The sequence below is a fragment of the Ruditapes philippinarum genome, unplaced genomic scaffold (assembly GCF_026571515.1).
Source record: "Ruditapes philippinarum isolate M1 unplaced genomic scaffold, ASM2657151v2 ctg2809_1_1_1_1, whole genome shotgun sequence".
NCBI lineage: Eukaryota > Metazoa > Mollusca > Bivalvia > Venerida > Veneridae > Ruditapes > Ruditapes philippinarum.
This window is the reverse complement of record NW_026857798.1, coordinates 1-12,537: the sequence shown is the minus strand read 5'-3', so window position 1 is coordinate 12,537 and position 12,537 is coordinate 1. Positions and strand designations below refer to the sequence as shown.

The following is a 12,537-nucleotide window of genomic DNA, read 5'->3' as shown; positions in this document are numbered from 1 at the left end:
TAACCACAAAAAAGGTCATAATAGAAATTAATTATACTTTGCCTTTGTTTCAAATCATCTTTGAATCTTTAGTTTTATGTATTCACTAAAGGACATTTTACAAACATGCAATACAGAGTAACATTTATAAAACATTTTAGGTAAAATATGGCAGTCTCAAGAAAGAAAGCATAAAAACAATTTTCATCATCAACAACATCCATGGCATCGGATGAAGATCTTCAAGTTTACTGTGACGAGGAAGGAACTAGACTCCCTGCCCATGGTTACTGCACTGACTGTAAAGAACACATTTGCCATACATGCTTTAAAGCCCATCAGATAAATAGGCTTTCCAAACAGCATACGCTTCTCGATGCAACAAGTATGCCTAAAGTTTTGCAGCAACCCTCAACATCCATTCACACAGGCCTGTCAGATGACTTGACCTTGCCGTGTCGTAAACATCCAAAAGAAATGATCAAGTTCTACTGTAATGATCATACAGAATTTCTCTGCAGTGTTTGTGTTACCCTTGAACATCAAGCTACTTCCTGCAATGTCAACTATATACCAGACATTTCTGGTGATATAATAGACAGCAAAGAGTATCAAGTTATCTTCAAGGCAAGAAATAACACTTCTGACAAATGCCAACAGATTTTAAACGATTTTCTCAAAGAGGCATTAGTTGACATTAAAAAGTTCCGCCAAGAAATCAACCAAAGACTAGATGAACTTGAGAGACAGGTTGAAAATGCATCTAAAGTCATAGAACAAAAAAAACAACAACAAACATCTGAAAGCAGTAGAAGAAATATGTAAAGATATAACCAAATATTTGAAAAAATCATCAGACAAAATCAAACAACTCAACACAACAAAACAAGCTGACAAACTCTTCATTGATTTAAAACTTGCAAAGAAAGTAATCAATGATATGGAGGGAAACCTATTAATACTGTCATCATTCAATATCAAAGAGCACAACTTTCAATCAAATGATGTAATAATAAATGTGTTTAAAACAGAGAAGTCACTGGGTACATTGACACACTTTAAATAAAAGACTGTCAACCTGTACAAATAAAGTCTAGACAATCTTCACATGAGGGAGATATCTGTGTGAAAACATCAAAAGATAAAAGGGAATGCTGTATAACAGGAATGACTCTGCTGACTCCTGAACATCATTGACTGCTATAACAATGCTGTAAAAATGGTTGATATCAGCAGTTAATCTGAGTCTGATCAACTACAACTAGATGAAAGACCATGGGATATCACCACAGTAGCCAGTACTGAACTTGCTGTCATACTACCTTACTTACAAACAATACAGTTTATATCAATCTTCTCAAACAAACTTATAAAGAAGCACACTGTGAAGGTTGATGGAAACTGTAATGGTATAAGCTATTATCAAGGTAAACTTATTGTGTCATTTCTTAATCCTACAAAACTTCAAATCCTTGATGTGAATGGCACTGTACTAACAACTATTGATAGAAAAAATATTTTCAAAGATCCATGCTTTATCATATGTAACAGAAGTTCTATCTATGTATCTGACTGTAGCATGAAGACAGTGACAAGATTAAATTGGCAAGGTGATATGGTAGGTAGTTATAATTGTATAAGAATGCCTAGTGGAATGTCACTGTCAGATGATGGTACTGTGTTTGTGTGTTGTCAGGAGAGAAATGTTATAGAAGATATATCATGAGACTGTTCTTCAGGAAAGGTGGTGCTGAAGGATCTGATTAGACCAAGGGCTGTGTGTTGGTGTGGAAAAACAAAGAAGCTGTATTATAGCTGTTATGCTTGGGGTAAAACACATGGCATCTACGTTCTCATCTATAACCTGTCATAGATCTGAACATAGACTTAGTTAAATTAAATTAAACGATGTAAACAATATAAAATATATCTTAAATAGTAAAAAAAACTTGCATCACCCATTCTTTTGAAAAAATAGCAAGACACATGTTTTCTTCTGTGCTAAGGATGAATGATTTAAGCAATCCCTTTGTTGTATTCTTATATAAGGTTTGGTGAGAAACTAGGAAACTACTAAGAGTCTTGCTTGTAATACATGGAATATCATAAGCACCTCCAGCATTTTAACGCGTGTTCAAGGCAACAGCCATCAATAACCAATGGACATAATTCCTAAATAAATGTTCTCATCGATAATGTCTCTTGTTATACAACTGTGCATTGTAATTACAATCAAGTTTTTAAGTTTCATGTTGTTATTATTCACAGTTTTGAAATCATTCTACTTAATAAGCTATTTTGACAAAGGTAAAAATGAGGAATAACTAAAAATATAGCTTTAAGGAATTAATTGCCCTTCTAATAATGTGCAATCTATCAACTATGCCTTGATTGCAACAACGACTACAATTTAACAATCTAAATAGCTTGAATTTTCTTCACAAAAAAAAGGCAAGCTGAAATGACAACTTTCGGTTGTTTACATTATTAATTTGACTGTAGTAAAAACATCCATCTCTTATTTTAAAAGTACCTTTCTCTGTAATCATCAAATGCACTGTTTACATTTTATATTATAATACCTGCCCTGTTCACAAGATTTTGTACTATTACTATAAACAGATTACATCAATAAAAGTTAGAAAAAGCTGCTTGTTGTTTGTTAAAAATCAATAAGTTGAATCATAATTTAAGAATACTATATGTATATGGGTTTAAAGTATCAGTGACTATGAAGGTATAGTGGAGACAATATACTATATGATAAACAAGAGCGATTAGTGATCACATGAGTCGCCTTATGACAGCCAATTGCATGTTGCAGCTACTGTGTAACAGGCAACACAAAAATCATATACATGGCAAATTTAAGGACCAAAGCTCAGCCAAAACTCCTGTAACTCGAAAACTCGTGTAAAATGCATAAGAAATTGAGCTATCGATCAATCCTGTAAAGTTTCATTGAAATTATATGTGCGGTATAAGAGGAGTAGTCCGGACAACTAGCTGGAAACTCGCTGGATAGCTTCCTCAAAGTCTCTACTGGGATTCGAACCAAAAGCCGTCAGGGGCAATTGGTTTGAAGTTAACAACCCAAACCATTGGGTCACAGACGCACCCGATACATACTTTTAAACTGTTATCAGTATCAGGTCATTATTGTCATCATGACCATGATGAAAGTGAAATATACACTGCACACATATTCAGACGTGTCTCCATACGCAATTATGTAAGATTTACCTGTCTGACTTTTGTCCAACAGGTTTTATTCATATAGCAATATGAGGTTCTTGAACATGTCAGCCCACAAATTTTACTGCCACTTTGTCTTATACAAAAAAGAGTGATTTTCAATATGCAGTCAAACTTGTCAACAAAGGCCATTAATGGAGATAGTGTTAAAGTGGCCTTTTGTTTTGGGGTATAATTATTATGTTTGATGAGCATTTTGAATCCCCCAAATACATTTTTTTTTTATATCATGTTTACTTATATTTTCAGTCATTAGTATAATAGCCAAAAATGCAGGATTTCTGCCGAAGGTACCATAAGATCTAGTTCGAGAGTGTGGGCAATCAGTGTTTGAGTTATACTGTAGTTCTGAAAAGGTCCAGCTGGTATCTCTTGAGAAATGTGCAAGTTAAGAATATACAGTCAAAATTGTGTTAAAGATCATCTCTGTATGAACCTATATTTAGTTTAAGCAGAACAAAGTCACATCAAAATGAAGACCATTTATTTTAAAAGCCAACTGTTTAGTATCCCTATAGGATTATTCCTGCACAGGTTAGACTGTATCTCTATACCTCTTCAGACAAAAAAAAACAAACAAAAAACATTTTACAACAAGGGATGTGTGTGCAACACTTATGCTCTCCCAGTATATATTTTGCTGAAATCTGTTGATCGTTATAGGACTTAAATGTATATCTCTAAATACAGTGCAACCTGTTCACAGTTTTCCTCTTCAAAGCAAATACCATTTTACAATAACAGTATTTAAATTTTTCTAAAATAAGACTGAACACTTAATATACCTTTTCTCGGGCAGCATCTCTCAACAACAACTTACATCTTTGTCTTCAAGAGGTTGTACTGTATTTTATCAATCTCAATCACTTTTGAGATCACACATACACAACCAATTAATCTGAACTATTTGATCATTTATGCGTTTTCATCTCTAGACCATGTCTTAGATTTTTACATGCTTCAGTGATGACTTGAAAGACTGACCAGTATTACTGATAAGCCACTTTCCTACCTCCATGTGTGTACCCAAAAGTGATTGTAATTGATAAAATATTGATTAACATTCAATTTTTTAATGTAAGTCTTACAATTATTCCACCAAAAACCGTAACAATGTAAAGCTGAAAACAATGTTGAAAATACAAGTCGGGAGGTCTAAATCATTCTGTTGTCAATGCTGTAATTGAATGATTTGAAACCGCTTTTATATCATTTTCTCAATACAATTTATATTATGATCCTCCTACTTAGTGAAATCAAGTTTAAACAACAACAACAAAAAAAAAAACATTAAAGAATTTATTTATAATCTAAATAGTTAAAATACTAATTCAAAAACACAACACCTACATTTCATAGACTCTCGCACAATAGGCATTTTATTACCTATATAAATAATTGATAATCGTTAATGTTTAAACTTTAAACTGTACAATGTAATAGTTGTCGTAATCAGGGATGTTAATACCAATATCAAAGTCCACAAATCCAGCATCAACAACAAAGTATTTGCATTTGAAACCTGCGAGAAAAACTAAGGACTTATTTTTCAAGGTACACTATTTTTATTTAATTTCTTAAATGTCTAGAAAAATTACACTCTTATAAAGGCAACAGCATAATTATTGTATTACACCTATTTTAAAAAAGAACTTAAATATACGTATATTTTGATCGTACAAATTCATGAAATTCAAAAACTTCATGACTTGGTAATTTTAAGATCTGTCCGTGGACAGAGCGATCCACTTTTCTCAGTGCCATACGGTTCTGTAAAATCAACATCAAAAGGGTAATAATTCTGCAAATATACTGAAAAGACTAACCTCAGCCCTTGGTACATCATAAATATCAAGTTTGAAGTGAATACCTTTTTTTTAGTTAAAGGCAACATTTTGCTAGGTATCTTAGTTCTTGGGATTGTAGTTTCACAAAATAGGACTGAAATGTGTTTTATCATATAAGATTATATCAACATTAATCCAATTCAGGGACATAATTACTACCTGTCTTGTAGAGGCCAAAAAAGGCAATGCAACATTTCGAATATCTAAACTCTAGGCATTGTAGTCCCAACAAAATAAAAAAATGGGTCAAAGACAGAAAAGGCCGGGTTGCATATGTGTACAAAATATCATAAGGCTGTGATGTTACTTAAATTTTCTACCACTGTTTGACCATTGATGTTGAAAATTTAACTTAGTTAATTGGTAAACCTGAAAATAATGAGCATCAGACCTGAAATGGAATCCCACAATATGGGACCACAGTCATGTCAATGCTTTGAACCACATATCAAGAGGCTGTGGTAAGAAGTTGTTGAGAAAACTGTTAAGAAAATTTCCTACTATCTATTGATCATTAATTATGTCAAAATTTAACTAAATCGGCAAACAGGAAGTGGATGAGCGACAGACCTGAAATCAAATCCCACGATATGATACCATGTGCTGATGCTGTATACCAAATATCAAAAGGCTGTGATAAGTAGTTGCTGAGAAAACTGTTACGAAAATTTCTTACTATTGACCATTAATGTTGAAAATTTAACTAAGTCAGCAAACAGGAAGTAGATGAGCGACAGACCTGAAATTGAATCCCACAGTATGGGACCATGTGTTGATGCTGTACACCAAATATCAAAAGGCTATAATTAGCAGTTGCTGAGAAAACTGTTACGAAAATTTCCTACTATTGACTATTACTGTAGAAAATTTTACTAAGTCAGCAAACAGGAAGTAGATGAGCGACAGACCTGAAATCGAATCCCACAGTATGGGACCATGTGTTGATATTGTATACCAAGTATCAAATGGCTGTAATAAGTAGTTGCTGAGAAAACTGTTACGAAAATTTTTCCCCGCCCGCCCGGCCGCCCGCCGCCCAACATTCACCTTACTATAACCCGGGTTTGCACCAGTGCAACCCGGCCAAAAATGTGTTTTCCTACACAAAATATATCTAAATGACTCCCAGGATGGGTCCAATATTGATTCAAGGGGCGTGATTAATGCGAGTAATTTTGTGATCCACAAAGTGATGTTACATGCCAATTATCTTAGCTGTAGCAATCAAAGTTTAACACAGGTCCAAGGTGTGTTTTTCCTCTTTATAAATAAAGTGACTCTAAGGGTGGGCCAATATTGAATCATGAGCCAGTTTATTAAAGTCAATAGGGCAATGTTACATGCTAAATATCTTGACATTGTAGTTTCACAAAATGGAACATAAATTTGTTTTCCAATACAAGTCCATATAAATCAAGTAATGCTCTGGACGGGACCAATTTTGATCTCAGGAAGCCCGGGCCGAAACACATTATAAGTAACACTTCTGCAAAATAATTTTAATTTCTTTCTATCGGTTCAAAAGATAAAGAGTGGAAACAACTGCGCTAGACTTAGTAACTGGTACATTTGACTTTTAGTAACTCGTGAGCACAACTAAGTAACTCGTGCGCACCGCATTGTATCTCATACGCACAAGATAAATGAAAACGAATATATGTCATCTCTGTGCCACTGTAGTTTAAAACACAGCATGTTTGCTAAATCCTCAAACATTAAACAAATTGTAAACATGTACTTAAAATAATTTACTGATATCTTTCAGATTAAACTTTAAACTTTGCAATATATTATCAGTGTAAATATCAGTATCAAAGTCAACAGGACAATCTGAAGCTTGTAAAACAATTTGAGGATTAATATTTCAAGGTACAATAATTTTATAAAATATCTTACTGTCTACAAAAAAAAACTCTGTATTGCAAAGACAACAACATCATGACTATATCATGCTTTAAAAAAGGATGCTAAATACATAGAGGATATTGAATGAGTGTAAGTTCTATACTGAATTTATTGCACGAGTTGAATAAAATTATATTATGCGAGCCTCTGATAAATTTTGATATAGAGAGGCTTCTGGACTATATCATTTCACATGCCTTTTAAACATATCCATATTTGCAAAAATTGAGCAAATGCTATAATATTGTGTAAATTATTCCTCTTTACATAATTATGTTTTCGCGTGCTCCAGATACCTAAAAAGTATTGTCTATTGTTCATTTCTAAATATTAAAATAATGCAAAATTTTCTTTGAAGAATCATGTGTACAGTTATAAGTTTAATAATATTAATAAAATACTGTTTGCAGTAGATTTTTAGTGGCCCAAAACTGACTAAACATCTAAAATAAACTCTGGTCCATCTTCAATTTGTGAAACTGTCCATTAGCAATTTTGGGAAATAAAGAAAACTGCTGAAAATATTGTGATAGAAAATTGCTGAAAATTTTGTGATAGAAAATTGCTGAAAATATTGTGATCTGATTTTCCCAAAATTTGGGCTATGCAACTGTAACCCATATTCAAACTTCAGCCAGAAATCATAAAAGAACCCTTTCTGGCCAATTTCTAGGATGGTAAGATACTTAATATTACCTCTAGAGTATTAATAAGGTTATATTATATTTGGGCTGTGTGGCCTATTTTCTAACCTATATACAAACCTGACTTGGAAATCTTCTTCACAAGCTTTCAAATAAATGTCAATATATTTGGGCTTAAAATGTATCCTCTAGAGTGACAAGATTTGTCCATATCTAGACTGTTTGACCTAGTTTTTGACACCAGATGACCTTTCTTCGAAATAGAGTTAAAATCATTCAAACAACCTTTCTGATCTCCCAGTATATTTGGACCGAAACAACCTCCAGAGAGATAAAACGTTTTTCGTATTTGTGCTTTGTGACCTAGTATTGAACCCAAATGACCTTAATTCAAACTTAAACCAGAAATCCAACAACCTTTCTGACCAATTTCTCTAGGACAGTTAGGCTGAAAATGTTACCGCTAGAGTTGCTAACAAGGTTTTTCCATATTTTGAATGTATTACCTGGTTTTTGACCCCATGTGACTTGAATAAGAAATCATCAAAACACTTTACTTTCTGTCTGATTTCTAGGTTATTTTGACCTTAAGAGTGTTAAGAATTTACTATCTTTTCTCTTGTGACCTAGTTTTTCATCTGCTATGGTCTTCAGAGCAATGTTTGGTACAAACAACATGAGTTTGGTGACAATTACGGCAAAAATGTGACAACTAAATGAGGACGGGTAACAGACGACGGACATTCAACAGTCCTAAAAACAGTAGAACACATACAAAAGCTAATTAAACATTGAAGAGCTTGAAGTTAATATGGCGTGTACCCGCCTTTCCGGAACCTCTAGGTTCTAAGAGCTAAGTTCTAAGATCTAAGTTCTAACATTTAACTCAAAACGGCCTCAATTGGTTTCCGTAGTATTGTTTTTCTAGATTAAGAAATGCAGCCGCAGTTCATAAAGTTTTTGACATATTAACAGGCTTGAAAAAGTCAAAATGCGTAAAAATATATTTTGATTAAATGGTGACAAATGTTAAAAAAAAAATATTGCGATACGTATTGCCTGACACTGCATCTCAATGTATCAGTTAATCGCCATATCATTACATCTCATTTTATGTCAACTTTTGTCATAGCAAACAGAAAATATAAATAGAAAGAAAAAGAAATGACTACATAATATCCATAAAGCCATCAATCCACGTTTTGACTTGTTATATTTCCCAAATTATCAGTCTGTATGTTGTCTAGCAACAAGTTTTTGCAATATATGAAGACAAAAAGACATGCATGCACAATCTCTATACTGCCATCTATCCAAATGCAAAGTTTCATTAACATACATGTTCTTTAAGGGTTTTCAGAGGATCAAGTTTTGGCAGAAAGACAGTTAGGACTGACAAAAGGACAAAAGGCAAAGTCTACTCCGGTTTAACCAGTAGAGGACTAATTATGAATAGAACATCTCATTGGATTGCACAATATATTTCAATAACAAGCATGTACTGTGTCAGTAATACAAATATTTAAACAATCTCGAAATATTTAACAAAACAGTAACTTTATTTAATGAATATAAACATACGATGCCGATGCCCCTACTTTCCACTGATTTAGACAGCAAACCAGCAGGACAACTAGCATGATAGATGGACAAACAAAGACAAATCTATACCAAGAAGTGGCGGAATAAATGCATTATAAAATTGCATATCATACAAACAACTGTCATCACAATTAAAACAAGAATTTGTAACAGTGTTACCAACCTCCCCCTTTTAGTGCAACATTTAGATCTGCATATGAAAGTCACAGTAAAGTCATTAGCTTCTGTGTATGTGTCAACAAATATACATTTGTATAGTTGTTATCACTATTTCAAAGCCACAAATGTGACAAATAAAAAATCAATGTTACAGGGTATACTTTGTGTCAAGTCCGTAACTTTTTCACTGACCAATGTATGCCGGCGATTCACCAATGACATTTTTTGCTTTGGCCAGATTTTGCATCATACCCTGTAACAGCCTATTTTAAGCTTTGACATCCAAGTGTGCCTTTGACCTTTGAGGAAGTGTCTGGGTGTTGCGCATGACATGTCGTCTTATTATTGTAAACATATTGTCAAAATCCCTTCATGGATGAAAAAGGTATGAACCAGAAATAAAATATACTCTATTACATACAGGTAGGGGTTTGCGTGTTTTGCACGACACATCGTCTTATTATTGTAAACATTTGTGCCAAGTAATTTGGACTCGACATAAAATATATCTTGTAACAACGTTAAACTTTGACCTCCAAGTGTGACCTTGACCTTGAAGGAAAGCGAATGGTTGGTGCGCATTACATATTGTCTTTTTATTGTGTACATTTGTGTCATGTATTTTGGAAATCCCTTCGTGGATAAATAAGTTGTGGACCGGACACGATGTGGATGACACATCGTCTTATTATAAGAAACATCTGTGCCAAGTTATTTCATTTTTTTTAATAAATGACTTAGTTATGTACCCGACACGAAAGTGTTACGGACGGACGGAACAAGACTATCTCTATCTCCCCACCATTTTCTTCTTCGCAAAGTCTGGGGGCAAGAAGTCAGAAGTATGAAATGAACAAATCATAATTGCTTGAATATTTTCATGAACTACAAAAAAATCATAGAAATAAGTCATCTGTTAATATCGAGTTTTATGTATTCACTAAAGAACATTTGAAAAATATTATACATTTTAGGTAAAACATGGCAGTCCCAGAAAACATGACACAAAAATCTTTAAAAACAGAATGTCAATCTGTACAATTAAGGTCTAGAGAAATTTCACATGAGGGAGTTATCTGTGTAAATACATCACAAGATAACACATCATGCAAGATCACAGGAATGACTCTGCTGACTCCTGAACTTCTAATCATCACTGACTTCAATAACAATGCTGTAAAGATGGTGGATACCAACAGTCAATCTGTGTCTGATCAACTACAACTAGATGGTATACCATGGGATATCACACAAGTAACCAATACTGAAGTTGCTGTCACACTTCCTTACAAACAAGCAATGCAGTTTATATCAATCTCATCAAACAAACTTATCAAGAAGCACACACTGAAGGTCGATGGAGAGTGTAATGGTATTAGCTGCTTCCAAGGTAAACTTATTGTGTCATTTTGTTATCCTGCAAAATTTCAAATTCTTGATATGAACGGCACTATCTTGAAAACAATTGATGGAAAAAATATTTTTCAATTACCCTGGTATATTACATGTAACAAAAGTTCAATCTATGTATCTGACTGGGACATGAAGACAATATCAAGATTAAACTGGCAGGGTGATGTGATGGATAGTTATGGTGATATGAGTCACCCTATGGGAATGTCACTGTCAGATGATGGTACTGTCTTTGTGAGTGACCATGGGAGAAATGTAATAGAAGAGAAATCAGGAGACTGCTCTGAAGGACAGGTTTTGATACACAAACTGACTAAATCATCGGCAGTATGTTGGTGTGGAATTACAAAGAAGCTCTATGCCAGTTGTGATGCTGCAAATGGACGGTGCATTAACTTTCTTCAGATATTTAACCTGCAATAGACTTGAACAGAGACTTATTTAATTAAACAATGTCAGCATTTATTAAATTCATCATTTATTCTTCTTAAAGTGAAAGTATGATGAAAAATTTAGCAAGATATTTTCATGTCAGAACTTTTGTTAGGTAAATCCTTTTGTTATGAGAATAAATGCATCCTTTTCTTGTATTCTTATAAATGTTTTTGTGTGTAACAAGGAAACTACTAGGGTAACACTGAGAATTGACAATGATTACCAATGACTAATGTTTATAAATATTCTATGTTAAGAAGGGACATAAATCCTAAAAATATTGCTTTCATGGCTAATGCCCCATATCTGATAAGGGCAATGATTATCAACGACCGTTGTTTATAAATAGTTGATGTTAAAAAGTTATATAAATCTTAAATATTTTGCTTTCATGGATAATGCCCCATGTCTGATAAGGGCAATGATTATCAATGATCAATTTGTATTAATATTCTATGATAAAAAGGATATTCCTCCTAAATATTTTGCTTTCAGAATGACCCTATTCATGCAACTGTGTATTGTCATGTCAATCAAGTATTGAATTTGCATGTTGATATTTTACATATTTTTAAATTAGCAATTTTGACAAGGGCATATTTCCAAATATGTTGTTTTAAGAATAATGCCTTTCTAATTGATGCCAAGTCTATCAATTGAACCTTGATGACAGGTTGACAACATTATGCAGCTATCGCAATAGTTCGTTTTTTTTCCTTTGTTGTCTTTTCAAAACAGACAAGCTAAAAAACAACAACTTTTGTTACTTCTTTAAACTCACTGTTTACATTTTATGATACATACTTGTCCTGTTTCCAAGATTTTGTACTTTTAGAATTTGTCACACTTATATTTATTCAGATTACATTAATAAAAGTCAGTAACCAATGCTTCTTGTTTAAAAAAACAGTAGAAACATAAAAATACTGTATAGTTTAAAAGTATTAGTGACTGCATAGTTATAGTGGAGACAAATATAATATTGTATGATTAAACATCTGTCTTTGTGTGTGACTGAGATATAAATGTATTTTGTCAAATCATGTTTACTTAAACTTCGAACTAAAAGGGCTTTTGTCACCACAACAAATGTCTCCCACAACTAGCTAGGTATGGTACGATCACTCCTGTGAAGTTTGGTCGAAATCCCGCCAGCAGTTTGACCTATGAAAATTGGACATGATTTTTCTATTGAAAGTTCCGGCGGCCATTTCGTGCAGCGAAGCGGAATGTACCAGCGATATGCACAACTAGGGATGGTTATAACACTCCTGTGAAGTTCCTTCGAAATCCCACGA

General features: G+C 33.4%; 2 protein-coding genes across 2 annotated transcripts; both read left to right on the top strand.

The window, feature by feature from the left end:
• Positions 1-201: 201 nt before the first annotated feature.
• On the top strand, positions 202-1,705 carry LOC132751096 (E3 ubiquitin-protein ligase TRIM33-like). The gene is made up of 2 exons (XM_060741208.1): positions 202-787; positions 1,245-1,705. Exons 1-2 carry the CDS (start codon positions 202-204, stop codon positions 1,703-1,705), a joined length of 1,047 nt encoding a protein of 348 aa, XP_060597191.1.
• Positions 1,706-6,877: 5,172 nt separating this feature from the next.
• On the top strand, positions 6,878-12,112 carry LOC132751097 (uncharacterized). Its single transcript, XM_060741209.1, has 2 exons — positions 6,878-6,950; positions 10,366-12,112. The coding sequence occupies exon 2, from the start codon at positions 10,373-10,375 to the stop codon at positions 11,225-11,227; it is 855 nt and encodes a 284-aa protein (XP_060597192.1). The 5' UTR covers positions 6,878-6,950; positions 10,366-10,372; the 3' UTR covers positions 11,228-12,112.
• The last annotated feature ends 425 nt before the right edge of the window (positions 12,113-12,537 follow it).

Bases quoted from the DNA above. Each gene is read 5' to 3' on its own strand.
- LOC132751096 (XM_060741208.1), top strand. From the start codon at position 202: ATGGCATCGGATGAAGATCTTCAAGTTTACTGTGACGAGGAAGGAACT. The intron at 788-1,244 runs GTAGAAGAAATA...AACTACAACTAG, and splicing joins ACAACAAACATCTGAAAGCA to ATGAAAGACCATGGGATATC.
- LOC132751097 (XM_060741209.1), top strand. From the start codon at position 10,373: ATGGCAGTCCCAGAAAACATGACACAAAAATCTTTAAAAACAGAATGT.